Source organism: Cyprinus carpio, chromosome B12, assembly GCF_018340385.1.
Source record: "Cyprinus carpio isolate SPL01 chromosome B12, ASM1834038v1, whole genome shotgun sequence".
NCBI classification, from domain to species: Eukaryota; Metazoa; Chordata; class Actinopteri; order Cypriniformes; family Cyprinidae; genus Cyprinus; species Cyprinus carpio.
Genome location: NC_056608.1, coordinates 24,326,464 through 24,354,405, shown reverse-complemented (window position 1 = coordinate 24,354,405; position 27,942 = coordinate 24,326,464). Strand labels below are relative to the sequence as shown.

The 27,942-nt window shown below is 32.2% G+C and overlaps 3 protein-coding genes across 3 annotated transcripts in view; all 3 read right to left on the bottom strand.

The window, feature by feature from the left end:
- LOC109093890 (exocyst complex component 7-like) overlaps nucleotides 1–11,626 on the bottom strand; it is an 18,305-nt gene extending 6,679 nt beyond the window's left edge. The window contains 14 exon segments of the mRNA XM_042734863.1: nucleotides 279–345; nucleotides 454–516; nucleotides 1,937–2,035; nucleotides 2,117–2,261; nucleotides 2,366–2,522; nucleotides 3,721–3,783; nucleotides 5,215–5,304; nucleotides 8,208–8,219; nucleotides 8,428–8,545; nucleotides 8,548–8,591; nucleotides 9,602–9,824; nucleotides 9,909–10,014; nucleotides 10,935–11,121; nucleotides 11,563–11,626. Of these exon segments, the coding sequence (XP_042590797.1) occupies nucleotides 279–345; nucleotides 454–516; nucleotides 1,937–2,035; nucleotides 2,117–2,261; nucleotides 2,366–2,522; nucleotides 3,721–3,783; nucleotides 5,215–5,304; nucleotides 8,208–8,219; nucleotides 8,428–8,545; nucleotides 8,548–8,591; nucleotides 9,602–9,824; nucleotides 9,909–10,014; nucleotides 10,935–11,121; nucleotides 11,563–11,626 (1,438 nt within the window).
- A 1,430-nt stretch (nucleotides 11,627–13,056) lies between these two features.
- Nucleotides 13,057–17,409, bottom strand: LOC109083462 (Golgi apparatus membrane protein TVP23 homolog B-like). The gene is made up of 7 exons (XM_042734862.1): nucleotides 17,311–17,409; nucleotides 16,966–17,039; nucleotides 15,440–15,590; nucleotides 14,132–14,259; nucleotides 13,404–13,461; nucleotides 13,203–13,331; nucleotides 13,057–13,103 (listed from the first exon to the last, which is right to left on the bottom strand). Exons 1-7 carry the CDS (start codon nucleotides 17,317–17,319, stop codon nucleotides 13,077–13,079), a joined length of 576 nt encoding a protein of 191 aa, XP_042590796.1. The 5' UTR covers nucleotides 17,320–17,409; the 3' UTR covers nucleotides 13,057–13,076.
- A 1,381-nt stretch (nucleotides 17,410–18,790) lies between these two features.
- On the bottom strand, nucleotides 18,791–27,514 carry trim16 (tripartite motif containing 16). The gene is made up of 6 exons (XM_042736023.1): nucleotides 26,953–27,514; nucleotides 23,127–23,222; nucleotides 22,399–22,632; nucleotides 21,405–21,576; nucleotides 21,171–21,266; nucleotides 18,791–19,644 (listed from the first exon to the last, which is right to left on the bottom strand). The coding sequence occupies exons 1-6, from the start codon at nucleotides 27,496–27,498 to the stop codon at nucleotides 19,067–19,069; spliced, it is 1,722 nt and encodes a 573-aa protein (XP_042591957.1). The 5' UTR covers nucleotides 27,499–27,514; the 3' UTR covers nucleotides 18,791–19,066.
- Between the last annotated feature and the right edge of the window lie 428 nt (nucleotides 27,515–27,942).

Below are 27,942 nucleotides of genomic sequence, written 5' to 3'. Positions count from 1 at the left end.
GAGAAACTTCAGGAAAACCAAAGGAAAAGGAAATAAGGTGACAAATAAGGAGACAGGAGGGTGAGGACGGCGAGCTGTGCGTTATGAACATGAATGTGATAAAAACAGACATCTCAGCTGTCCAAGACAGAGCTTACATCTACGTCTGAATTACTTTTGAAATCTTCAGTTCACTGCAGAGTGAGAGATTTATAAATGCTGTGAACGTGGTACATCTACTGGATCAGTCTGTTAGTATCTGTTTTTCATCTGAGGCCATGACTGTGGTTCTGCTTTACCCTGCGAGGCCAGCATCGCTCCTGCTGTTTCCTGGAAGTCCAGCAGCTGCTGCAGGAAAAAAACAGCCAGAGAAAAAAAACCCATATAAAAACTATCATAACATACCACTATCATAACAAATCACCACCAACGAAAACACAAACAAAAAAAATAAAAAGAATGAAGCGATCTTACATTGCTTGTGAGCTCATGCACAGTTCCGTCTTTCGGCATGTTGTACTCTTTATCTGGATCGTTCTGTTGGAGCAGAGAACATCACACGTCAGAAGATAACAATAATCATTAATATAAAAAAAAAATATAACAAAATTCATATATAAAAATTTCACTTTTATTTTTATATTATTAAAGTAAGTAATAATATTGTTATATTATATAGTTAAAAATGTCATTTTCAGTTGTTATTATTACCCTTATTATTACTGTTATTAAAATAAGTAATAATAATTATAAATGTATTATAAAACATTATATATTTTTTAAAATATAATATATATATATATATATATATATATATACATATATATGTGATTTTAAAAAGCAAATTATTTAAAAATAAATTATCTAAAAATGGTTGCTTATTATTTAATTTAATCTACATAAATAAAATGATTAAAATGATTTATGTATAATATTATTTTATTATTAATATTTTAAAAAATATATTATTTCAGAATGATCTAAATAATTTCTAAATAAATATATAAATAATTATTTAATTATATATTCATTATACATCATTATTAATAATAATATATGTAATTAATCTTATTAACTATAACTTTAACTGTTTAATTTTACAAATAATTAAATAATGTTTCATTTTTATTAATTTAATATAAAACTATAACTATACATATATATATATATATATATATTTTATATATTTTTTTAATACAAATAAAAATAGTAAACAAATTAAATAGTAAATAATATGTTAATTATAATTGTTAAATACAATTTTTCATAATAATAATTATTATTATTATTATTTAAAATGAAATAAAACAATAAATTAAATAATAATAATTATAATAAAATTATCAAAATTAATAAAATAATACAATTCTGAACCTGATGTCATGAAAGGAACCTAAACTAAATACTTTCTAAATAAATATATAAATAATTATTTAATTATATATTCATTATACATCATTATTAATAATAATATATGTAATAATCTATTACATATTAACTGTTAATTTTATTAACTATAATGTTTCATTTTGATAATTTATACAAACTAATTTAAATAATTTATAAATTTTTATTAATATATATATATAATATATCTATATATATATAATATTATATATATATAATATATAATAATAATAATATTATATTTTTTAAATAAATAAAAATTAATTTAAAATATTTTTTATTTTTTATACAAATTAAATAGTAAATAATTATTTAAAAAAAAGAACAATAATAAAATAATAATAATATTAACAATAATATAATTAAAATAATAAAAAAAAAACAATAATAAAAATAATAAAAATAAAATAATAATTTTACTGTACATAAAATGAAACAAAACAATAAATTAAATGATAATAATTATAATAAAACTATCTAAATTAATAAAATAATAAAATTCTGCACCTGATGTCATGACAGGAACCATTGGTGGTTGTGTGTGATCTACCTTAATGCTGTCAGCAAACTCTTCCAGCGCTTTAGCTCCGATGCTCTCCATAGAAGTGATGAGAGCTGGGAGCTTGTTCTTGGTGCTGGCAGCCGTTCCCTGCACCACAACACAGGATATGACATCGTCAGCTACCACACTGTGCAACATTTGGTTCTTTTTCTTTTGCTCTGTATCTACCTGCAGCGTGGCGTCAAAGTCTGGTTTGGTCTGCTTGAGGTGGCGCAGGATGGGGAAGATGGTCAGCACAGCCGAGTAATCGTGTCTCATGATGGCTCGCCGCGCCGCGGAGACGATGTTATCACCCTCCAGCATCAGATTATCCCTGCAGCGTGCCAGCGACGAACACTGTGATTTAACACGAACACACCACCCACATTAAACACACACACACACACACACACACACACACACACACACTCTAAACACATGGCCCTGACCTGTATGAGCGAGTCGAAGGTCTTCTTCTGGTGATGTTCTGGGATGATCTCGGTCAGTAAAGCGTATTCGCTCTGAGCCAGCTTCACAAACGCACTGATGCAGTGGATGTACGAATCGATCTCGATGTCCAACACATCATCCTTCCCTGAGACACACACACACACACAGCCGTCATAGCTCAAGAAAACTACATTCAAATATGATCAGTGTGGACTAAGAGTGATATATTAATAATATCTTAAACTAAACGTGATTAAAGCACACAAGGACACCAAATAGAATTAAAATCTGCTTGATATTTGAAAAGCCTTGATATTTGCTACTAGTGATGCAGTAAATAAATACTGCAGCTTTAAATATATCTGATCAGTATGAGACCAAAGAGCTATAAATGAGAAATAAAGATGTAAGTTCTCAATCATGCGTGTTACCAAAATTTTTCAAATCATTTTTACTTTTTTCAAAATGTACTGTAGCACTTAAAATAAACATGATTTCTCGATGCGTGTAAATAATATCCATGTTACTGGATGTTCAAACTGGATGTTGATGTTGAAATGAATATGAAAATTTTAAGCAAAAGACCTGAATGTAGGATGACAATGTTGAATGAACTGAAATATTTTAAAATAATTAATAACATTACAATTACTTACTAATTAGATTTAATAATAATAATAATAATAATGACAATAATAATTCTTTAAAATAAACAAATTAATATTTTTTAAAATTAATTATAAAATAAATAAAAAAATAAAAATTTTAAAAAATTAATTTTATTTATGTAGGAAATCCTCTGGATTTTTTAAGGCTAATAAATGTAAATAATATATTTTAAAAATGTTAAATAATTTGAATAATATTTCAAAATAAACCTACAACAAAGTAAATAATATTATATAAAATAAAATAAAAAAAAAAAATAAAAATAAAATCATAAGTATAATTTTAAATTAACACAATTAAATGTAGACTGTCCTCTATCGTTTTTAAGGACTGAATCGCTCACTCTTTGAACTGAACCCAATATCACTGTTGAAATTGTATTGATAAGCTCTATTAAATTAAAACAACAGCATCTTTAAAATACTGATAACAGCTTAAACTAAAAAAAACATGTTTACAGGTGATCTTTAGCTGGGCCACAGCAACAGTATAAACATTAAAATTCACTTTATAATAAACACAACAACAGGATTTATACAAAATGTGTGTTCACTCGAGGCTACTGTAACAAATAACATCATTTGTTCTTTATAAACTCAGGGATGAGTCAGAATGAATGTGTTTTTTAAACGATACAGTAAGTGTTTTCTCATAATCTTTGAGGTCAGACTCACCTGCAGCCGCCCCATGCTTGTCGTCAGACAGGTGCTTGACCCCACGCAGGTCATGATCGAAACCTGATTGGTTAGGATATAGTCACATGACCCGGGTCACTCACCCCGGGCTACAGAGGGAGTGCTGGACAAGCTCACCCCCCACAGAGCAAAGGAAACACTCACGCGGCTCGACCGAGTGCTGGATGTTAGTGGCTTTCTAACCCAGCAAAGCCCAGAGACTCATGGGAAACACTGACCTCACAACAGTTCGTCCTCAGATTGAGAGAGAAAACAATGACCACGATCTTCCTGCTGTCACGATCAACTCAAAAAGTCTACTTTCTACTTGAATGAAGCTGGACTTAAAATTTGGAAATAATTGAGATGCAGTGTTATTATTATACACTATTATTTATATGCTTTTTTTATTTAGATTTTTATAGTTCCAGCGTTCATTTTAATTTTTGGTAATATTTATATATTACTTTATATTTTTATTAATACATTTTTGTTTTAATTTCAGTTTAATTTGGTCCTTTTTTCATTTTTATTTTTTTTATTTAGATTTATTTCAGTTTTAGTCATTTTAGCACTTCAATTATATTTTTATTTCAATTAGTTGCCATAGCAACATTTCTAATCTGCATTTTTTTTTAAGTTGACTTTTTTTAATGATATTTACTAATGCTGTCAAACGATTAATCATGATTAATTGTATCCAAAATAAAAGTTTTTGTTTACATTATATGTGTGTACTGTGTATATTTATTATGCATATATAAATACACACATTTGCATGCATATATTTCAGAAAAATAAGTTATGTTTATGTATTAAAAATATTTATATATAAAATAAATCACATATATACATGTAAATATTTTCTAAATAAATACTGTATGTGCGTGTATTTATATATACATAACTTTATTTAGCATTATGACATTTTTTTTTAAAACCGTTTTAGTTAATAATAGCTTTACTGATAGTATGACTTCACGTAAACCATAGCAAACTCAGCTTTTGCAAAACATTTTACATCTTCTGCAAAATATTGCAAAATATCTGCTGTTCATTGGCTCTCACTTAAACTGTAATTAAAGTGTTTTCACAATGTCACAATTCAAATCCTCATTGTTTTTTATTATTAAACAACAAACAATTATAAATACTATTAGTTACACAATTATTATTTATTATTTAACTGAGTACAAAAAATATTTTGAATTATTACTGTATAAATAAAAAATATTTTTAAGTGAATTTTTTTTATTTTATTTTAAAAAATAAACACATATTGCACAGATGAGTCTCTCTCAGGAGGGTTGGTCTCTCTCAAGTGTGAGGACGCTTTCACCTCGCTGAGGACAAAACTGCTGTGACCCAGAGGTTTCTGTGATATCCGACTGTTGCTTTCAGAAACGCAACAGTTCAAAAACAGCAAAAGTGAGGGAAAAAACCAGAGACAGAGCTTGAGAGGAGGAAGGAAACCAGAAAGACAGCGTGCTTTACCTTCCAGAGGAGTGAGGTTAGAACCCTTTTTTCCATCCAGGCCATGCTGAGAGTACTGTTTGAGCAGATTCTGAGCCTTACGGATCGTGCCTCGGAGGAGCGGGAGAAGAGGGGGATGCACCCATCAACACCCAAAACGACGAGAGATGAGAGAGAGAGAGAGAGAGGAGAGGAGAGCGAGAGAGGAGAGAGGAGAGAGGAGAGGAGAGAGAGAGAGAGAGACGCAGGGATCGCAGGAGGAAAACAGAGAGGAAGACACCCGTGAGGAACGAGGAAGAGGAAGGGCTTCTCAAACCCTGTTCACCGACACCAGAGCAACAGCTGAGAGAAATCCAGATCCCTCCGAGACTACAGCCACACACACACACGGTCCAACATGAACCTCTGACAATCCTCCAATCGCAGTAAAAGACTGTATAAATGCTACAGTAAAAACCTGTGCATTGGTTAACCGTAAGTTTACAAACATAAACACCCAAAAAGACTCTTCCGTGTCAATTTTTTACATTTTACTTTTTTTTGTTTAATTCACCATCAAACATTTATCTTGGAAGCCTACATTCTTTAAACTAAAAAAATAATTTAAAAACTACAATTTAAATTAAATATAAACTAAGATTTGAATTTAAAGCATATCTGAAACATTTTTATTTGTTTTAAATAAATAAAAGAAATTAGTGAGCTTTTTTGATTGATTGAATGTCGCTTAAGGTTTTCTTTCTGCTGTACAGTAAATAAATGATTTGTTATTTACAGTATTTTTATTTAGGAATCTAAATGCATCAAAGTGCCTTTACTCTGAAATTAATAGTGGATATAATTTACTTTCAATTCAGTTATTATATTTAGTAAAAATATAGTATAGCAAATAATGCATATTTATGAATAAATTGTATGTAATTGGTCTGTTATGTAATATATATATATATATATGATTGATTGATTGATTGGCAGTACATTTTCTCAGTTGACTCGTCATTAGCAGAAGTTCATTTTGGACCTTGTATACACTCAGACACACACACACATGCGGTGCACAAACATCACATCACAATATCTACAGCTAAACAGACTGAAGAACACGTCACACACACACTGAGGAGAAAATACAAGCGGTTAATCCATCACAGCTATTAAAGCACAGCATTGTGTCACAAACAGTGATGTTAATACAGTCATCAAGAGAAGTGCTGCTCCGATGCTTCAGCCACACTATTAACCTAAAACCTGCTTCACATCACAAACCCAAACACATCAGACATCACTGTGCGCTTAAACGAAAGCCACGTGTCTTAAAGGGGTCATATCATCATTTTATATCAGATCTGTAATCACTGAGTTTTTCAGTGCCGTTTTAATTCTCTGTGGCCCTGGAACAGGTTGTTATTATAGACTTGTGTATGTACATGAAAAAAGCTGTTCTTCGGACTAGTTTGCGTTCATCGTTTGTGTAGCAAACAGAATCTTTTCAAAGTACAAATAACAACAAATAGTGCAAAGATCAAAATATTAAAGAAAACTTTGATTTATCGTGACGTGACCCCTTTATTAAGCAGTTACTATGCAGTAAATGTTTTCTTCAGGAATAATAAGCATCGTGTCAAACATGAATAAGACAGAGTCAGTGTGTTAGTGAGGGCAGATCAGTCACAGCGCCCTCGTGTGGTGAGGAGTGAGCATGCCGTCAGTGTAAATAGTGTTAGTAGAAAACAAAGAACTATCTTTTTCAATATTAAACTCTCGGTACACAATACAGAGCTGTTTGCTGATGTCTTAAGAAACTAGCTCAATATACTAGTTATCCTGATTAATATAAGGCTGAGATATAAGCTGTGTGTGTGTGTGTGTGTGTGTGTGTGGATGGATGCATCTGCTATCGTGTACATGTCCATTTGTGTGTGTATAAAGGTCTTCTCACATTCAATAAAGACAAGTGGTTCATGAAACATACTGTTCAAATGTCTGGGGTCAGTAAGATTCCCTTTTTGAAGAAATTAATGCTTTTATTCAGCAAGGACGCATTCAGTTGATCAAAAGTGAGAGTAAAGACATTTAAAATGCTATGAAAGGATTTCTGTTTCAAATAAATGCTGTTCTTTTGAACTTTTTGGTCATCTGTGAATGCTGAAAAATAAAACGCATTACAGTTTCCACAAAAATATTGTGCAGCACAACTGTTTTCAACATTGATAATAATCAGAAATGTTTCTTGAGCAGCAAATCATCATATTAGAATGATTTCTGAAGATCATGTGACACTGAAGACTGGAGTAATGATGCTGAAAATACAGCTGTGCATCACAGAAATACATTACACTTTAACAGATATTCAACAGTTATTTAAAATTGCAATAATATTTCACAGTTTTAAACAATAATATTTCATTATTATTATTATTATTTTAAATCAAATAAATGCTGCCCTGGTGAGCAAAAGAAAAAAAAAAGAGAATGAATAATTTAATTTAAATATAAATGTAATTATTTATTATAGTAAACCATTTTAACTTAATTTAAAATACTAAAATAACTCAAATTAAATTATTAACTAATTATTGAAATAATTTACATTATTTTTAAAAACATTATCATTATTATTATTATTTATAATTATTATTTTTAAAAACATTATTATTATTATTTTTTATTTATTTTTTAATTTTCACATTATTTTTTATTATTTTAAAAATCTTAATGACCCTAGACCTTTGAGCAGTAGTGTACGGTTTTATGTCATTTTTTTTCATCAAAGTACACATTTGTCTCACATTCTGTGTATTTCACCAGCAAATTTTACATGTGAAGTATGTTTGTGTTGCATGTGAATAGTCCTGTTATAGACTGCTCTGTTGCATATATGTGTGTGTGTGTGTGTGTGTGTGTGTGTGTGTGTGTGTGTGTGTGTGTGTGTGTGTGTGTGTGTGTGTGTGTAATGGGAAGCTCCCAAACAGAAGCAAGCGATGGGCGCGTCACAAACACAGCTGAGACTTTACCTGGGATGTAGACTGACATCATCAGACACCAGTGAGACGGAGAAGAGAGAAGGGGAGAGGAGACGGTTAGTAAGAACACACACTAGGAACGGGAGAAGAGGAGAACTTCGACAGGAAATGAGGTCATGGAGGTCAGATACACCTGATCGTGATCCACCAGCACCATCAGAAACCCAAAGAGACCCAGTCTAGTGAGCTGAAGGGGTTAAAGGTCACTGACCTGGTCTTTTGGGAGGCTTCTTGGTGGGCGTCTCCTTGCGTTTGGTCTGAACGGCGGGCGAGTGAAACACACGAGCGCTGTTCTTACGGAAGTGCTCCTTTAGACCCTTAATTACAGACCAACCAGACTACACCACACCACCTGGAAATACACTTTCATGAAGTCTGCAAGAAGACAAACACACGACATGAGATTTCAGACACCCTCAGGTTCTGGAAGTAAAACCCATTCATTTTCTCCACAGGGAAACTGATTTTAAACGATAAGCTGTTGTGAGGTTGTTAATCAATGAGATAAGCTGATGTTAAAGCCATCTGTTCTCATTATTTTTAAATAATCACATGAATTAATAGCAGAACTCATGGTGGAATACTGCATTACCCATGATACAGTTCACATAAAAAAATAACATACAATAAAAATTTAATATAAACATAAAATACAAAAATAAAACACCTATTTCCACAGATACAATCAACAAATAATATATATAATACATTTAACTTTTTTTGTACATTAGAAGTTATTTAAAAAAAAAAAAAAAAAAATTCTGAGAATAAATTAATGACTATATTTCCCCCTTTTACCTCAATTTACAGAAAAAAAGTCATATTTAGAACAAGAATCATTAATAGATTTCATTAAAAGATTATGTTTAAGAAGTTTAAAAGTTAAAAAAAAATATTTTATATATTTTAAGTACAGGTCAGAATAAGTATGTCATTTCATTTTTACACAAATATATCTGAATGACGATGAAACATTGCTTCACAGATTTTTTGACTTTTTTTCACCCACAAAAGTCATTTAAAACATTAAAATAGACACTTTTCTTGCATTTAATATGCTTTATATGCATATAAAATAACTTTTAAAAATTTAATTTCACCAAAATTTCATCAAAATGTCCAGATGTCTTGTCTTTGACCCTTTTATTTTCAACTAATTTATTATTTTATGTGATTTAATTTGGTGTTTTAAATGAACAATTACATATTTAAATTACTTACTATATTAAATAATACCATTTATATTCAATTTCTCTCTTTTCCGCTCACCAAGGCAGCATTTTTCAACTTTTTTAAAATTCCTCTGGGAAAAACGAATGGAAAAAAAACACCAAGGACACTTTATGACATTAATGGCACAGATAAAAGCGCTTGCGTGTGTGCACCTTGGTTGCGTCCGTACTCCAGCAGCCAGGCAGAGATGCAGATGATGTCCTGCAGGACGGCTTCGGGCAGGTGCTCCAGCGTCACGTCCTCCTGCACCTCCATGTCCTCGTCTCCTCCGATGGCGTCCAGGATGAGGATGGGCGGCACTGGCTTGCTGTTGCGCGTCAGCAGGCTGCGAAACCCCGCCTCCAGCAGCTCCTTCCCCCTCTCGAAGCGCGCTTTCTGCAACAGGACAGCCTCGCTGAGCAGCTTCATACAGGACTGGAGAAGCGTAGAGAGGTTTGTGAGAGCGTGTCACGTACGTACCACTGTGTTGAGCTCGGGACTGTCGGGATTGTTGTCCTGAAAATACTCCACGGCTTTCTGGATCTTTGCAATGCAGGCCAGATACTCATCCAGACGACCTGCAGGCCTGCAAGAGCAGCGACCGACAAATCAGTCTATCCACATATACTGTATCTCTCTAATCTCTCTCTCATCTGTTATTTAAAACTGTAATTATATTTCACAATATTAGTGTTTTTACTGTATTTTTGATCAAGTATATGCAGTCTTTATGAGTATAAGAGACTTCAAAATAATTATATTTAATAATTTACTTTTAAAAAATAACTATTTATATTTTTCATAATGTTAATAATTAAAAAAAATTCAAATTATTTAATAAAATAAAATAAGAAATATAGTTTCATACACAAATAAAACTGTTTTACATATATATATATATATATATATATATATATCTATATATATATTAATCTAACTAATTGCCAAGATTAAGTCATACCTTAATATTATACATTAGTATTATAAATTATGAAATGCATTTTTATATACCATTATACTATATTATAAATTATAGTTTATTATGCAGTCTTGGTGAGTATAATGATAAAAAAAATAATATACATATAGGGTACGTCTCTCCTGCATATATATATATATATATATATATTATATAGATATCATTTTATTTAATGGAGATAAAAATATATACTTGTTTAATTAGGTACCTAGCCGAATCACCATTACATCGACTGTAATAAAAACCAGGATTCAAATACACATGAAATAGTAATGTAATTATATATTAATAATACTAATAATAAATAATTATAACTATCAATAATAAAAATTTAAAAAAAAAAAAAAAAAAAATAAATAATTGAAATGTCCTAAAAATAGCTGAAATACTGTATCTGTAATGTATAAAACAGAAACGTACAGACAGGGCTGTTATATTCAGTAAATTAATCCAGGAGGAACGATTAACTTTTACTAACTGCCGATATATCACTCTGTCTCTGAACACGAGTCTCGGGCGGCGCTCACCCTTCCCGGATGATCTTATCGGTGTCTTTGGCCACGTGATAATAACTGATGACGTGATCCAAGCAGGAGAGAGTTTGGTCCACGTTCTCCTGCAGACGCTGCAGGTTCTCCGTCTGCTTTGTGGCCGGGATGATGGGTTCTCCAGCTGCAATCAGACGGCTCTCGAACGAGGACAGGTATGGACACCCTTAAGGAGACAAAGAACACGCTTTCATTCGCGAAATAAACCACAACATAACAGTTACAATGGAAGCAACAGCAGACAATGGTATATCTTAAAAAAAATATCACTATACAACACTGCACACACACAAAAAAAAAAAAAAAAAAACACACAAAACACACACACACACACTTACCATTCCTTTAGTGAGCTGGTCACTCTTCTCCAGGCTTTCACGAATAAAAGACAGAGTTTCTTGCTCCACAGGAAACCTAAAAACAAAAACGAACTCTCAAAAAAAAAAAACCACACATATTTCTATCATTAAGCTTCTAAAATGCGTTGTGACATTGTTTTTAATGACAATACGCAGATTCTCGTTCTAGTTGATCTCTAATAACACCCGCGGTCTGATCACGCGACTCTAGGGTTATTCTGCATTCTAACAGTTTTCTCTCTTTTAACGGACCTGTTTGAGTTTGTCCTCGATCTCCCGCTTCCTAGCGGACGCGTCCTCGGTCGGGATCATCCTGACAGGAAGAAATCTGACAGAAATGACAGCTGGATCCTTCAGGATTAATGTCAAATCCACAATAACACTACAGCATTTAACGTGAAGAGAGCGGAAACTATACAACACAAACGGCAAAAATGGCAGTGACGTCAATCGCATGTACAAAATAAAAGTCCTTCGGTTTATTTATTTAGCTTAAATGAGTCCAAAATCCAAATCCAAATATCAGCCAAAAATAAACTAAATTATATATATATATATATATATTATATATATATACTATATATATTTTATTAGTGCTGCCAAAAGATTAATCGCATCCAAAACTAGTTTTTGTTTACATATGTGTGTTGCGTATATTTATTATGTATATATAAACACACACACACACATGTACATATTTAAGAAAAATAAGTTATTTTTATATATAAAGTATAAGAATATAAATATAGAAATGTATATGCGTGTGAATATTTCCAAAATATGTTTGATTATATTTAAATAAACAAAAAAACACAGAAAAAAAAAAAAATAAATTAAATAAAAAAAAAAATTTTTAATTTTAATGAAACTTTAAATCCCACTAACAGCACTTATATACTGTATATAAATGAATAAATACGACATACAGAACAATCTCACCAAAGTGGGTCAATCATCAAAATTAACCTCCACCAAAAAAAAAAAAATTTTTTAAATTCCACTTGATTTTTTTTTTGCAATGCATACGATTTTGGGATTTAAAGATCACCTTAATTACTTACTTAAATACAAAATAATTCAAAATAACAATTCAGGTGGAAAAAAAAGCATTAAAAGCTCTTTAAGATTGCATGTAACTTGCAATTTATGTGAGAATAATGATATTAATTTATCATTAAATGAAATTATTTAATTTAATTAATATTTATAGGGGACATAAACATACAAAAAATGACAAAAAAGAAGAAGAAACAGATTTTAAATTTAAAGTGAGGAGGAAATTCTAAAAACATAATAAAACACACTTATATTTATAAGATTTAAAATAATTTGTTTTTTTTGGGTGACTTCACTGGCCAAACTCTATTTATTTCCTAAATTCACTGAACTTGAGATACAATCAATCAATCATCAACTTTCATACAGGAAGTATACAGTAATTTACAGCAGTATATAAATATACACATCTGTTTTTGTCACTGTCTGAAAAACAGAAGCACAATGCATGACGTCATACAATATTATAACAAAACATACTCTGAACACTTTCAATTCACTGAACATTTCAAGTTAGTTCGATATTAAACAAAAACTATAAAGAAGTTAAAGGTATTTTAAATGTCAAACACATTATTTAACAGCTTCAAAAAAAAACAAAAAAATAGAAACCATTGCCCTTCATTTCAATCAGTCTTAAAAAAAGTATAACAATAAAAGTTTATGAATGCAAACGGTGAGAATTCTGAAGGTCAGACGCTCCTTCCTATGACTCCTCTTGTTTTGTGAAAGCCTAAAACACAGTGTAATGGAGTTACATACTGTACCATCACACAACGGAAATGAAATTAGGATACTATTAAGAAGATGTTCGTGAAATACAATAACACACCTGTTTTAGAAACTGCCGCCCAAAGTAATTTGTGGCCATGTTCTTCAGGTTTGTTCTGGCTCCTACTTTGCAGCGCACGTATCCGTAGAGATTGGCTCCCTGTAACACCACTCCCAAAATCACCACGGCCTGAGAGAGAGGACGGTGTCACTCCCAGAACAACCTCACAGACAGACAGCTGAAGAACTGCTCAGAACTCACCAGCCATCGGATCTTAAAGGAGACGAGCGTAAAGAAAGCAACCAGAAAACAAGACAACCTGACATATAATAGACCCAACCACAAAATACTACACTCACACTACACAAAGGATCTCAATGCTAAACAACAAAAGGCACAAAAAAACAAGATGTCAATGCGACACAAAAAAAAAAAAAAAAAATTCACACATTTAACCAGAAATGCAAATTAAAAAAAAAAAAAAAAAAAAATATTGTGTCAACTCTGATATGTTAAATGTATGATTGCAATATGAAAAATGCCACAATAAATAGTAAAAAAAAAGAAAAAAAGAAATGCAAATTCACATGCACTAGCGTTCCAAAGATTGGTGTTTTATCAATGGAATTATTCATCAAGGATGCATTAAATTGATCAAATGTGACAGGAAAGACATTTATAATATACAAACATTTTCTATTTCATATAAATGCTGTTCTTTAATAATCAGAAATGTTTCTTGAGCATCACATCAGCGTATTAGGATCATGTGACACTGAAGACTGGAGTAATGATGCTGAAAATACAGCTTTATATCAGAGGAATATGTGACATTTCACAATGTATTTTAAATTGTAATAATATTTTACAATATTACTGTTTTTATTAAATTTTTTATGAAATAAATGCAGCCTTGGTGAGCACATATTTTTTTTTGTTTTTATGAAAATAACAACAAAAATATTCAGTATATTTTTATTCCACTCTACTGAGGACTGTGTGTGTGTGTGTGTGTGTGTGTGTGTACCTTTCTGGACTCAAACACCCAATGGTTTTTTCCATCATCATCCACTTGATTCCACCAGCGCAAACCCACCATCAGACGGCCGGTAATATTCTACAACAGCACAAACAGGACAGGTTACGTGCTGAGGTTTAATATGATGTGTGTTTGAATCTTTAAATATGAGTAATAGTGATGCTCGACTTAACTTAAGACAGTAAACAAATTCGTTCAGCTCTTTTCCTCGATTTATCAAAGGCGTTTGACACAGTTGATCATGGCATCCTATTAAAAAGACCTGCCACTGCTGGTCTTTCTGATTCTGCTATATATTGGTTATCTTGACTATCTATCAGCTAGAACACAGTCTGTGATCTTGAAAGACTGTATGTCATCTGTCCTGTCAGTTTCAAAGGGTGTCCCTAAGGGATCAGTTTTTGGGACCCATTTTATTTTTCGTTATAACATAAATAATATTTGTGACAACATCCCAACATTAAATATCATCTTTAATGCAACGATTCTGTTATTTATTGCTTTGCGTCATCAGCTTCGCAAGCACTTCAGTGTTTACAGTCAGCATTTAATACTGTTCAGTCTCGCCTTTGTCAACTTAAGCTGGTTTTAAATACAGATTAATGATGTTTTTGACCTCTAAAGTTGAACCAAAAAATTTTCCGTGGATTTTATCATTGCAAGTCACTAAAATTGAATGTGTTATGTGTTATTATCTGGGCATTGTATCGGATATGTCAGTTAAGTTTTAAAGTGCATACTGACAAATTAATTTCCAAACTTGAGCTAAAACTTTAGAAACAGAACCTTATTTTCATTTAATGCTAGAAAATATCTGGTACCTGCAACATTTCTACCTTTGTTGGATTATGGAGATATACTATATATGAATGCCCCAACACATTACTTAAAAACACTTGATATAGTTTTCCATACGTTTTATTACTGGGTGTAGCTATCAAACGCATCACTGCATTTTATATGAGAAGACAGAGTTCCATCCTTGCATACCCGAAGAAGTTTTAATTGGTATTGTTTTATTTATAAGTCGATTTGCACTCTCAATCCACATTATTTGTCTCTCAACTTCTCAAATTCCAACGGACGCTACAAACTCCGCTCAAATGATTTGATGCATCTCAAAGTTCCTAGGGTTCGAACAGAGATAGGGAAAAAAGGTTTTACATATAATGCCGCCTCCTCTTGGAATTACCTACAGGATACCCTATACTCCGGTAACTGTAATGAATCATGAACACCTGGTCAGTAATTTAAAAACAAAACACCACCACCCACAAGTAACACACACGACAAGAAGAATGATGGTGACCATACAGGCGATGAAGGATCCCCCGACTGAACCACACAGCAGGTAGACCAGGATGGCAGTGACCCGGAAGAACAGATGGAAGAACGATGCCACCGGATGCCTGGAACCACACACTCGCTTATTTAGCTCATACCACACACCTCACGTGTCATAATTACTATAAAGCCCTAAACACACTGTATTTTTAGAATGAAAAATAATTGATTACAAATATATTTAATTAATAACAAAAATGTATAATAATAATAATTGTAATTATTAACAATAATACATATTAATATTTTAATAAACTAACCCTAAACATATAAAATTTTTATTAACAAATTTAATAACAATAATGCATTTAAAAATTAATTATTAAAAAGTGTAGTGATGATAATAATATTAAGATATTTTATAATGCATTTAATAAAATACATACTACATACTTTTAAAATATAAATAATGCATTTACTTATTTATAATAAGGTATTAATTAATAAATAATAAAATTTTAATTTAAAATAATTGCTTTATTTTTTTTTTTTATTATTTTAGAAGGAAAAATAATTGAATAAAAATATATTTAATTAATAACAAAAATGTATAATAATAAATTATTAAAAAAAAAACAATAAAAAATTTAACAAATTAAAAAAATACAAAAATAAATACAAAATTACAAAAAATAATAAAAAATAAAAAAAAACACAAAAAATATTACATTTTTATTAACAAATTTAATAACAATAATGTATTTAAATATTTCATTATTAAAGTGTAGTGATGATATAATAATATTAAGATATTTTATAATGCATTTAATAAAATACTACATACTTTTAAAATATAAATAATGCATTTACTTATAATAAGGTATTAATTATTAATAAATAATCTTATTTTAATTTAAAATAATTGCATTTTTTTTTTTTTTTAGAATGAAAAATAATTTATTAAAAATATATTTAATTAATAACAAACATGTATAATAATAATAATAGTAATTATTAATAATAATATATTTAATATTTTTACTAATTAAAAAAAGGTATAAATAATTGTCACAATATTATAATTACTATAAACTAACCCTAAACATATAAATTTTTTATTAACAAATGTAATAACAATAATGCATTTAAAAATAAAAAAAAAAAAATTTAAAAATAAAATATAAAAAAGTGTAGTGATGATATAATAATATTAAGATATTTTATAATGCATTTAATAAAATCGTAGTAAAAGTCCTACGTACTTTAAAAATATAAATAATGCATTTACTTATTTATAATAAGGTATTAATTATTAATAAATAATAATATTTTAATTTAAAATGATTGCTTTATTTTAGTTTTTTTAATTAATTAATTTAATTTTTTCAAATGAGGATGTCCCCAAAATGTACTAAACTAGTCAACAACTGCGTCATCAAAGACAGAGAGCGAAACACATGAGCACATAACTAAACTAATTAACTTTGACAACAAACACACTTGATCTTGTTCTTTCTCGTGGCTGAATCTTCCTCAGCATCAAATAAAGCCACATCTTCATCATCGTTTGAGTCCTGGAAGCGAGACAAGGTGACAGCTGTCAGGCTCAGAAACACGATTCATAACGACTAACATTAATTAAAACATTTAATTAAACATACACGAGGAACACTCGATCTGATGCAGTGAGCTGTTTACTGTCAGAGGACTGGATAAACTAAACCCGCTTTATTCTTTATCTTCAACGTCATATGAGAGGAACGCGAGCACGATGTACACATACATTATATCTACAATGTTTAAGAAAAATGTTTAAATGAAAAAAAACAGCATATTCTTACTTACCAGCTTCATTTCGACTGCTGTTGTCGATGGTGCTGCTGATGTTACACGACACGTCACTTCCGGGTCTGTAAGGACTGACTACATCGCGCCTGAACAGAATTTTTTTCTTTTCTTTTTTTTTTCAATGCAAGAGAAACAAAAAATGGTAATATGTGGAATATTATTTCTTAATTAATTAGTTAATAATATTAAAATTTTTATCACGTGCAATATCCAAATCGCAATTTTCATTATTTAACAATATACTAATTTCATTCCTTGTCTTACATTTTTTTTTGTAAATAGCATATTTGTCTATAGATATAATAGATATGATCATATTTAATATATAATATTATATAAAAAAATAAAAGGCATAAAATAAATACAAATATTAATATGAATATTTCTATATTTTCTATATTCTATATTCATATATATACTATATATATATATATATAGTATATAATATATATATATTATATAGAGATATATATCTATATATATATATAATATATATCTATATATATATATATGATTCTGATATTTACATATTTTTATACACTGGTTCATTGTGATTATTTGTGAAATTAAAACTCTGATGTGAGGATTTTTTTATAAAATTATCTCAAAAATGTAAATGTATTTTTATGTAATGATATTTATGTCACTAAAGTATATTAAATTATAAATGCATATGTTTGATTGCTTAGATAAAAGTGTAATCTACATTAGCCACTACGTGCCATTTTCTTCATGCAGTAATATTTGACTTTCTTTCTTTGCTTTTTTTGACATGAATTCTGAATATAGAACTTAGGAAAAATAAATAGCAGTTATGTAATAATTATCCTCAGTCAAACATTATCCCCGTGCCCCTTAGGCTTCGTGGTATCCTCTCTGTAGACTGGTGTAACCGGTTATGTCTCACTGCAATGAAACACTTGAACAAATACCAGCATTTCACTGAAGCAATTTTTTATTCACTAGACAGACAATGTTTTATTGTTGCCAAAGTAACTGTCACCTGTCACATTTGATACTAGGCACAAAATGTAAAATAAAATGTAAAATATAAGGCAAAACAGCAGCATATAGTGTAGAGCCATACCTGTCCTGTTAACCCAACCCTAGTGAAATGTACCGCAATATCTAAATGGGTTTAGTCACTTGTGCAACATTATTATTGCAACATTCTCAACATGAATGAAACAGTATTTCATAAAATCCATATATACGTAATATATATAAACATAAGAATAAAATAAAACCTACATTTATTATATAAAATATAAAGTAGTTTTTATTTTATATATATATATATAGTAACATTCATGTGAGAAAAATTATACACAAAATATACATATATATAAATATATGAATAAAATAAAACATATTTACTTTTATTCATTTTATATATATTTATATATATGGTATATAAAATCAAAACTACTTTATAATTTATATCATCACTATATATATATATATATTTATTTATATAAATATATAGTTTCATACATGTGAGAAAAATTATACTTAAAGATATTTTTTGTGATATGTGATCAATGCACAAAACATGTTTGTAGATATTTTAATAGGCATCTAGTATAAATGCACTGTTGCAATCATAAAACTTAAATATCAGTCAGAGGTTACAGTAGATCTCCTATAGCCCTGTTTACACCATTGCTTCTGTATCAGTGTAAGGTGAACAAAACCAGGTGTAAATAGGACCCTATAAGATGGAAATGATTTGGATACGAGGAGCAGAAACAGTTTATTTGGGAGAGGAAGCAGGAGACGGAGTTGTCAGGGAAGATCCTGCTCCTGGCTCCAAAAGCACGACGCACTCCTTCTTGGGAAGCCAGAAGGCTGGGTAAAGCGGCTCCAGAAACTCAGCCTGGTACTTGTGGATGAGCACCATGCCGTTCTCCACATCGTAGAAAGCCAGCACGCCGCCGGAATAATCCACGTAGACCCCAATCCGTGTGGCTTTGGGACAACTGAGCGGCGTCTCCACATCGCTGTGCCATGCAGAGAAGCTGCGTCCATTCCACTGCACACACCAGGAGAAGTTGTTTCCCGTGATGCAGCTGTTGCTCTCAGATCCCTTGCGGTCGATGCTCTTGTAGGTCAGGCCGATGTGAGTGCCTTCTCCTCTCATGTCCACCTCGAAATAGTGGCGGCCCAGGTAGAAGCTTTCCACCGTCAGCACCTGCTTGAAGTGCTCGAAGCGCTCGGGGAGCTCTGGATAGCTCTGCTGCCACGGCGTCGTGTTTGTCACCTTCTTTCGTTCTTCTGTCAGACGCAGATACTGGTGGGCCGTATCTGCATCAAAGGTCAGAGGCGTGACGTCTATGGGAGAAAATGGGCAAAAAGTCAAGACTACAGTAATGTAAAGCAAAAAAAAAAAGTTGAGAAGAACTGTTACGTCTGGGAAGTTTGACTATGTCTGGAAGTTTCTGTAGTGTGCATCAATGTTAATTCATTATCATAATGTACTATTTTACTTTTTATGTTTATATTTTCCATTTTTCATTTTAAGGCAATGACTGCACTAAATTTGAGATTGTGGGCTATAAAATGTGTTGTTTCAGACTAGTGGAAAGAAAGCTTCCAACATTTAAGTATTTGTTTTATTACACTTACAGTATTTGCATTTGCAGATTTCAGTTACAATACATTTCTTAAGTGCTGTTTCCTCAAAATAGCCCCCCCCCCCAATTCAGCAGCACTTACATACACCAAACTTAACAGTTGTATTCCAATCTACCAAATGGGGTTTGTCCATATGTCTTTGCCTGATTTTATTATTGCACTTTATCTATTTGCGTCTGTAGATTTCAATAACAATGCATATCTCTAAAAGTTTTTCCTCCACTTCAGCAGCACTTACAAACACCAAAATTAGCAGTTTTATTCCTGTCTATATTCTGAAGGTTTTTACTGAGGGGTTTGTCCATATGTCTTTGCCTGATTTTATTATTGCACCTTATCTATTTGCGTCTGTAGATTTCAGTAACAATGCATATCTCTAAAAGTTTTTCCTCCACTTCAGCAGCACGTACAAACACTAAACTTAGCAGTTTTATTCCTGTCTATATTCTGAAGGTTTTTACTGAGGGGTTTGTCCATATGTCTTTGCCTGATTTTATTATTGCACTTTATCTATTTATGTCTGTAGATTTCAATTACAATACATATTTTTAAAGACTGTTTTCTCAAAATGACTTTTTCCACCACTTCAGCAGAACTTACATACTCCAAAACTTAGAGTTTTATTTCTATCTATATTCTCAAGGTATTTACTGAGGGGTTTGTTCATATATCAATCCACCTGATTTTATTATTGCACTTTATCTATTTACGTCTGTAGATTTCAATTACAATACAAATCTTTAAAAGTTTTTTCTCCACTTCAGCTGCACTTACATACACCAAATGTAAAAGTTTTCTTCCTCACTATATTTTGAAGGTTTTTACAGAAGGGTTTGCTCATAAATAATTCAGCTGATTTATAATTTCACATTTTATTCTTGAAAAATAGTGAAAATGTATTTTTTTCTGGCTGTTGATTGTATTTTCTGATTTACGGAGAGATAAAAACAGATTTCCAAAATCCCCTCTGTAAAAAACCTCTAATATGTCAACAAAAAGTTTGAACCTGGTTTTAAGCAGAGTTTATACAGTATATATGTCCTGGAAATGTATGCAAATTAGTGCATTTTGTTTCTTTTTTGAATTCGTAATTGTTGCTCTTTTGATGATTTGGTTATCCTCATTTGTAAAGTTTTTTTTGGATAAAAGCATCTGCTAAATGCTTAACTGTAAATGCAATCAATTAACTAGGGAAGTATAGTGATATCACCACAAACACTCACATTTAAGAAAGTCATCTCTGGTCTCTGGGTTCGGAATTGACATGTTCTTTTTTGTAGCCATCATGGCATAAACCGTCGTCTTTATGCCTACATTATCTGTGAATTGAAACAAGATATTTGGGTAAATTAGCAAACTTCTTCATAGAACACAAAGGTTTAATGTTTCTGAATTGCTTTAATTCATAGCAAGATGTGTCACGTTGTGTGGAAATGTATATTCTTCTGCATACTGACCGTTTTTACAGGTGTCTTTAAGTTTGCTGGTGTATGAGGTCAGCAGGTTGTCGCACATCTCTTTTGTGGACCGTGTGATAACACGACTAAACGACTGCAGTCGATCCATGAGGCCGATATAAATGCCAGGTAAAGACACATCAACAGCTTCCTTTTTCCACTGTGAATACTCCTGGAAAACAATACTTATATAATTAATACTGGAAACAATTAACAAAACAATTAGAGATATAGGTCAGAAACACATTTTGCATGTGCAAATGCTTGACCAACCAGTGTTATTTTAGTATTATTTATATCAGTTTTGTTTTAGTATCATTGAGATTATTATAGTTTGTATTAATATTTTGAATTATTTTTCTATATTCTGTTTTCATTTTAATTTTAGTTTTAGTAAATTTGATGTGTTTTTGTCATTTTTATTAGTATTATTCTTTAAATATGTCTATATAGTGTTCATTAATTTTTTATTTTAGTTTTACTTTACGTTATTTTAGTACTATATCAAATTAAGCTAAATGAAAATGAGAAATGTTGCTTTTGAACTGAACATTTACTTTTAGTAATCTATAATACTCCAGATTTATATACTATTATAGTTTTTATAATAGTATTAAAAAGGTGTTTATTTTTATATTTTCAGTTTTCATTTTCATTTTAATTGAATTTTTTAGCAACTTTGTTATGTGCTTTTGTCATTTTATTAGTTTTTTTTATATTACAATTCAAGTTAAATTTATTTTTATTACAGTTTCCATTTTTATTTATTTCTAGTTTTTCAGATGCATTTCAATTTACAAAAGTGTTTTTAAAAGTATTAATATTTAGTATAACTATAATATTTTTGTTTTAGTTAACAATAATATCCCTGTGGCCAACGCTTTGCAACTTTTTAATATTATGCATATTTACTTTAGACATCACCTTTAACTGTTAAATGTTTTAAATGTTACAGATGAACAACTCATCAGGAGACAGAAAGTAACCTCCTTACTTGCAGGAAGTCAATGTCATTTTTGTTCTTGGTGATTTTCTCGACCTGACTCTGGGTTTTCTTGAGTTCAGTGCAGCGTTGCTCCAGATGAACCCGGATTCCTTCGGCCTGCCGCAGCGCCTGTCGCTCCTCCACCTCTAAGATCTCGCTCACTTCTTTATTGGCCTGCTCCACGGCTGCCATCAGTATGTTAAACTGCTCCTCGATCACTCCACGCACCTCCTTCACAGACGCCTGTGGCCAGACAGACAGACAGAGACATTTCAAAGTCAAAGAGAAAACTGAAAAAAGTCACTACCAGAGCAAAACTGGAGAGAATGCCTTTGAATGACATCTATCATCTTATGAATGACAAGTATTTTTAGCTCCAAACATTTAGTAATTTCTAGAATATATATTTCTTTAACATCTCCTCTAAAGGATGTCAGTGATGACCTATCAAATATAATCTTATATTAAAACTGACATTAATAAAACATAAAATATACCAAGAAAAGTCAAACTCTTACTTGAACCTGAATTTAAAGAAGGAATGACCTCCATTACCAGTTTCTAGTTAATATGTTAACTATTGAACACTCAAGTCTAGCTTTATGATCTTGTATAGCCAACATTTCTGACTATACAAAACACACTGGTAACAGAAGAAAAATGGGCTAGGTTTCATATTCATTCCAAGACAGTACAGTAAAGTTAAAGTCTTTAATTCTTTGAATGTGGTGTTTTACCTCTATATTCACTGTGTTGACCTGTAACTTGTTAATGGCGTTTTCTGCTGCTGTGACCGTCTTCACCATGTCTGTCTGTTTGTCCTGGAGCTCTCTCTGTTAACACACACAAGCACACTGGTAAAATATTCTATCATGTAATTAAATATTTAAAACAATTGTAAATAATCATATAAAAATATGATTTTTAAATGGTTTTCAGAGGCAAATTCTGATTCATATTATGCATTATAAAAGTAGATGTAACCAAAACAGACATCCCTTTGCATAAGTGAGTAATCAGATAGGTATCAGTCTTCTTGCTTTTTGCATTCCACAGACAAGTTCAGACAAAAACTTCCTCCAGTGAGCACACAGCTCATGTTCAGCAGTAGTCACTGTTATTCAGTGTGTAGGCTTGCTATAGGGGACATCTCAAACAATAGTGCTTTGACTCTCACATTAAAGCAAAAAGAGTGAGTTTTCTCTCCACCCTGACCACCCAAAAACCCCACAATAGCTGCAGTGATACCTGAACCTGATAGTGTGTCACTGCACTGATGTTAATGGGAACCCCTCCCTGCTTTGTCTCCAGTTAAAACACACTCAGAAACACACACACATCAATGTTTGTTTACTCATCCTGAGTTAGCAAGCTCAGCATTTGAAATAAAAAGGGTGTATTAACAGTATATAAAAGTAATTTGATGTTATGAATGCTACTGTCAATCATGCAATGAGCTGCCCCAATCGAAAACTGTTTATGTGCCAAAGTTTTAAATGGAACATTTAGAGTTTAAGGAACCACCAAACTTACTAAAATCCATCCTTAAGACTCTAGAAACTTCACTGAAAATGCAAATTAAGAGCTAGACGTATAATGCATATCCACACTAGTCAATAATGTCATGTGCTGACTGTGGTAAAACTGGATATGTAAAGGAGATATGCCTGTGTCATAGCTTCCCTGTTAATCAGCGGAGAGGAAGTTTCTCTCAAGGTAACTGGACTGAACGGTTAGCTCCGTGTAGCAATGCAGTCAGCAGTCAGGCAGGATTTGTGTTATGTATGTTGTGTAATCTAATGCTTGTGTCAAAACATCCCTAAGAACGCCTCAAAAGAATCCTCAAAGAGACCTGGACACTCCCTGTTCTGCACGCGAGGACAATACATCAACTCATTCACTTCACAGGGAACACCCTAACAAGCAGGGTGGATTGTTTTAACCCCCGCTGCATTTACAGTAAAAACAGTTTCCCTAACAGTTCTGACGTCCTGAATAGTTTAGGTCTTCACCCTACTTCCTTTTCCTCTAGAACACAAAATAGTGACATTTTGCAGGATATTAACACCCCTTTTTCATTTGAAAGCATACAGTAAGTTGTCAAGTTCCAAAAAAATGCACATGTTCAATGCAATGTACTATTAATGTATTATTAAACCAAACTGCACGCCTTCAGAAGACTTGAAATATAATCATATGGCCAAATGTAAGTTTTATAGTGCTTTTTGCCATATTTTGAGCTTTATGTAACGTTACAAAACATTTCTATTTCAAATAAATGAAATAAAATGCAACTGTTTTAACAAAAATATAGCTTCTCAACACTGATAATAATCAGAAATGTTTCTTGAGCAGCGATTCAGCATATTAGAAGGATTTCTGACAGAAATAAATTGCATAATTTTAAAATGTAATGGTTCATATATTAGAATCATTTTAAATTGTAATAATGTTTTGTGTATTACAGTATTTTTGATCAAATAAATGCAACTTTAAAAAAATAAAATCATGAACTTTCTTTACTGAGGAAAGAAAGTCATACAGGTTTGAAATTGCAAGGTGAGTAAATCATGACAAATATGTTCATTTTTGAGTAAATCTTGTTTTCCTAGTTGCCTGTGACGTGAACACACTGCACAGCCGGATAAAACCACCTTTATTTGTTTAGCATGCAAATATGCCAGAGAATTTGACCGTAAAAACCCCAGTGTTCACACGCGGGCCACAGCAAAAACCCATTTAGAAAAGACACAGAGGAATGTTTCAAGCATGTTACAGACCACCTGTTGAAGTGCTGCATCATCTTAAAAACATGTCATGTTACAAAAAGAGTGTTTATGATCTGGTTCTGGTCGCACTGAGTAACCTCTCTTTAAAAAATACCATGAATGTTTTTCTTTCGTACTAATGCTCTGTGTTCGTTAGTTTATTTATTGATAAGTGTGGTCATATCAGTTCTCACCACATGCTTCATATTCTCGAGGAGATGATTTCACACAGACGTCACAAATTGACGTTCACAAATGGATGTAGATTAAAGAGCAGTGTGTTTTCATTAGAAATGCATTAAAAGATTACACAATGAGGTTTATGTCAGAAATGGAGAAATCAAAAGAGATCCTTTAAATTCTGCTTGTTACACTTGAGATTCAACAGAGAGCAAATGAGTTAAACTCACACTAAACCATCACTAACCAAGCTTAACCAAAATATAACCTCAAATAATGATGGATTCAGTTCGTTTTTCTTGATATTTTACAGTTTTAAGAAGTGAATCCTGAATACTGTGAGAGTCTCTTGCTTTCTGATTGGAAATTGTATTGTTTTATTTATTTATCTTTTTGTGGAAAGACACATCATCTGAACATCATTGATGATTTATGATGTTCATTGTGTGAGGTTGATCACATCATCACGAACCCTCAGAATAACAGCCTTGATGACCACTAACAGTCATTAATCATGAGTCATGACCACACAGTGCCACGGTCAGGTCTCTGTTACAGTATGTGTGACCTGATAGCATGATGAATGACTCGATCTGATCTGCATCAAACACACAGACATGCATCCTTATATAGTTTGGTGCTGTAGATCCAACAATAGGTAGAACATGAAAGAGGAAACATTATGTTCCTTATTTCACTGAAAGGATTCATTAGATATGAGGAACAGTTTGGATGTTTGAGGCTAAAATCACTCTTAAAGTTAAAGTGTAAGTTGTTAAAGTCTAAATAAGTAAGTTGAGTGCAAATCCTGTGGCTGAATTCGGAGCAGCATCCTACTCTTATTATTTCTGCCTTATATTTCTATACAGTATCTTATGCATGCTAGTTTGAGCATCTTGAAACGACAACATTGAACCAGTGGCATGATTTTGGAGCTGGACTATCTGTTTGAATGACCAATGGCAGACAGTGTTTGGGATTTTTTATTTTTATTTTTTTCATCTAATGCAATATTTTTGGCCTAGTGGGTCAATAATTGCATATTTCACTTTTTCTTTTTCTTTTTTTTGGTTCCAAAATATATGACTATCAAAACGGCTGTGCAACATGGAGCCTTTTTGCCCCAAATAAATTTTCAATACATTTCCCCAAGACATTTATATATTACAAAATTTTTAATTTCAACTAAACGCTGTTCTTTTCAACTTCTATTCGTCAAAGAATCCTTAAAATAGATGTATCAATACGAAGCAATGTTTTCAACACTGAAAATAATAAAAAAAAAAAGTTTCTCGTACAGCAAATCGGCATCTTAGAATGCTTTCTGAAAGATCACGTGAGACTGAAGACAGGAGTAATGATGCTGAAAATTCAGCTTTGCATCTCAGAAATAAATTACATTTTAAAATACATTACAATAGAAAACATATTATAAATTATAATAAATTTCACAATTTTAATGTATTTTTGATTCATTAAAATGAAGCTTTGGCGAGCATACGAAAACAAAAACTCCAAACTTTTGAACGTAGATTCTCATTTCAGCTACAGTACTTAAATATTATGCACCATTTCAAGATATTAAGTTATAAGGCAAGTAAGTAAACGGGCGTACCTCAATCTTCCTGCGCGCCTCGGCGATGGGCACGGCGTTGTGTCCGCGGTGCTCCTCCGCCACGCACTCCTGACAGACGCAGCACGCGTCGGCGCAGCAGAACAGCTCCAGCGCGCAGCGGTGCGTCTCACAGGTGCGTCTCTCGATGTCCCGCAGCGGCTCCACCAGCCTGTGGCTCTGGAACTTGACGTTCTCCAGGTGCGGCCTCAGGTGAGCCTCGCAGTACGACACCAGGCAGGTCAAGCACGACTTCTTGGCGCGGCACGGCCGGTCGATGCAGGAGTCACAGGTGACATCGTTCGGCCCCAGCACCTCCTCTTCATCCTGAGGCTTCTGAGGGTCCTCTGATTGCTTGAGGTCCTCCTGAATCTTGCTTTCCTCAATGGTCTTGCTGTCTTTCTCTCCTGCGGTCTGGTTTTCTGTCTCTGGAGATCCATTGGTCTTCTCATCTGTGTACTTCAGATTGCTCTCCTCTGGGTTTTTCTGGAGTTTTTCTGAACTCAAGCTGCTTGCTGGCAGATCTGCTGTCAGCACCACGTCACCCATGATTTCTCTCCGTCTGTCTTGAGCTTTGACTTCAGTTTAAAGTTGAAGCCAAGCCCTAACTTATGAGAAGTGTGTTGACTCTAAGCCACGCCCCCTGGAACGCAACTATTTCCTCGTATTCTTCTCACACTGATACAGTCAGAGGCGGAGGGCGGGGCTACACTGGATTGTGGGCGGGGTTCGTATGCAGATTAGGAGGGCATGCGGTTTCTTGTCATTATGTGTTTTGGTGATTTAAAGACTGACAGAATTTTCTGTGCCTTGCTGGGTATAGTTCATTACTCATCCGCAAACCAGTTTACAATGTACAAATGAATCAGACCTAGAAATTTCTAACTGTTCTTTCTGTTTTGTTTTTTTTCTCAGGGTAAGATGCTGTTAAAACTAGTCAAATAATAGCTGTATACAATGAAAATCTTGGCCTATAGCCTTCAAACTCATTCA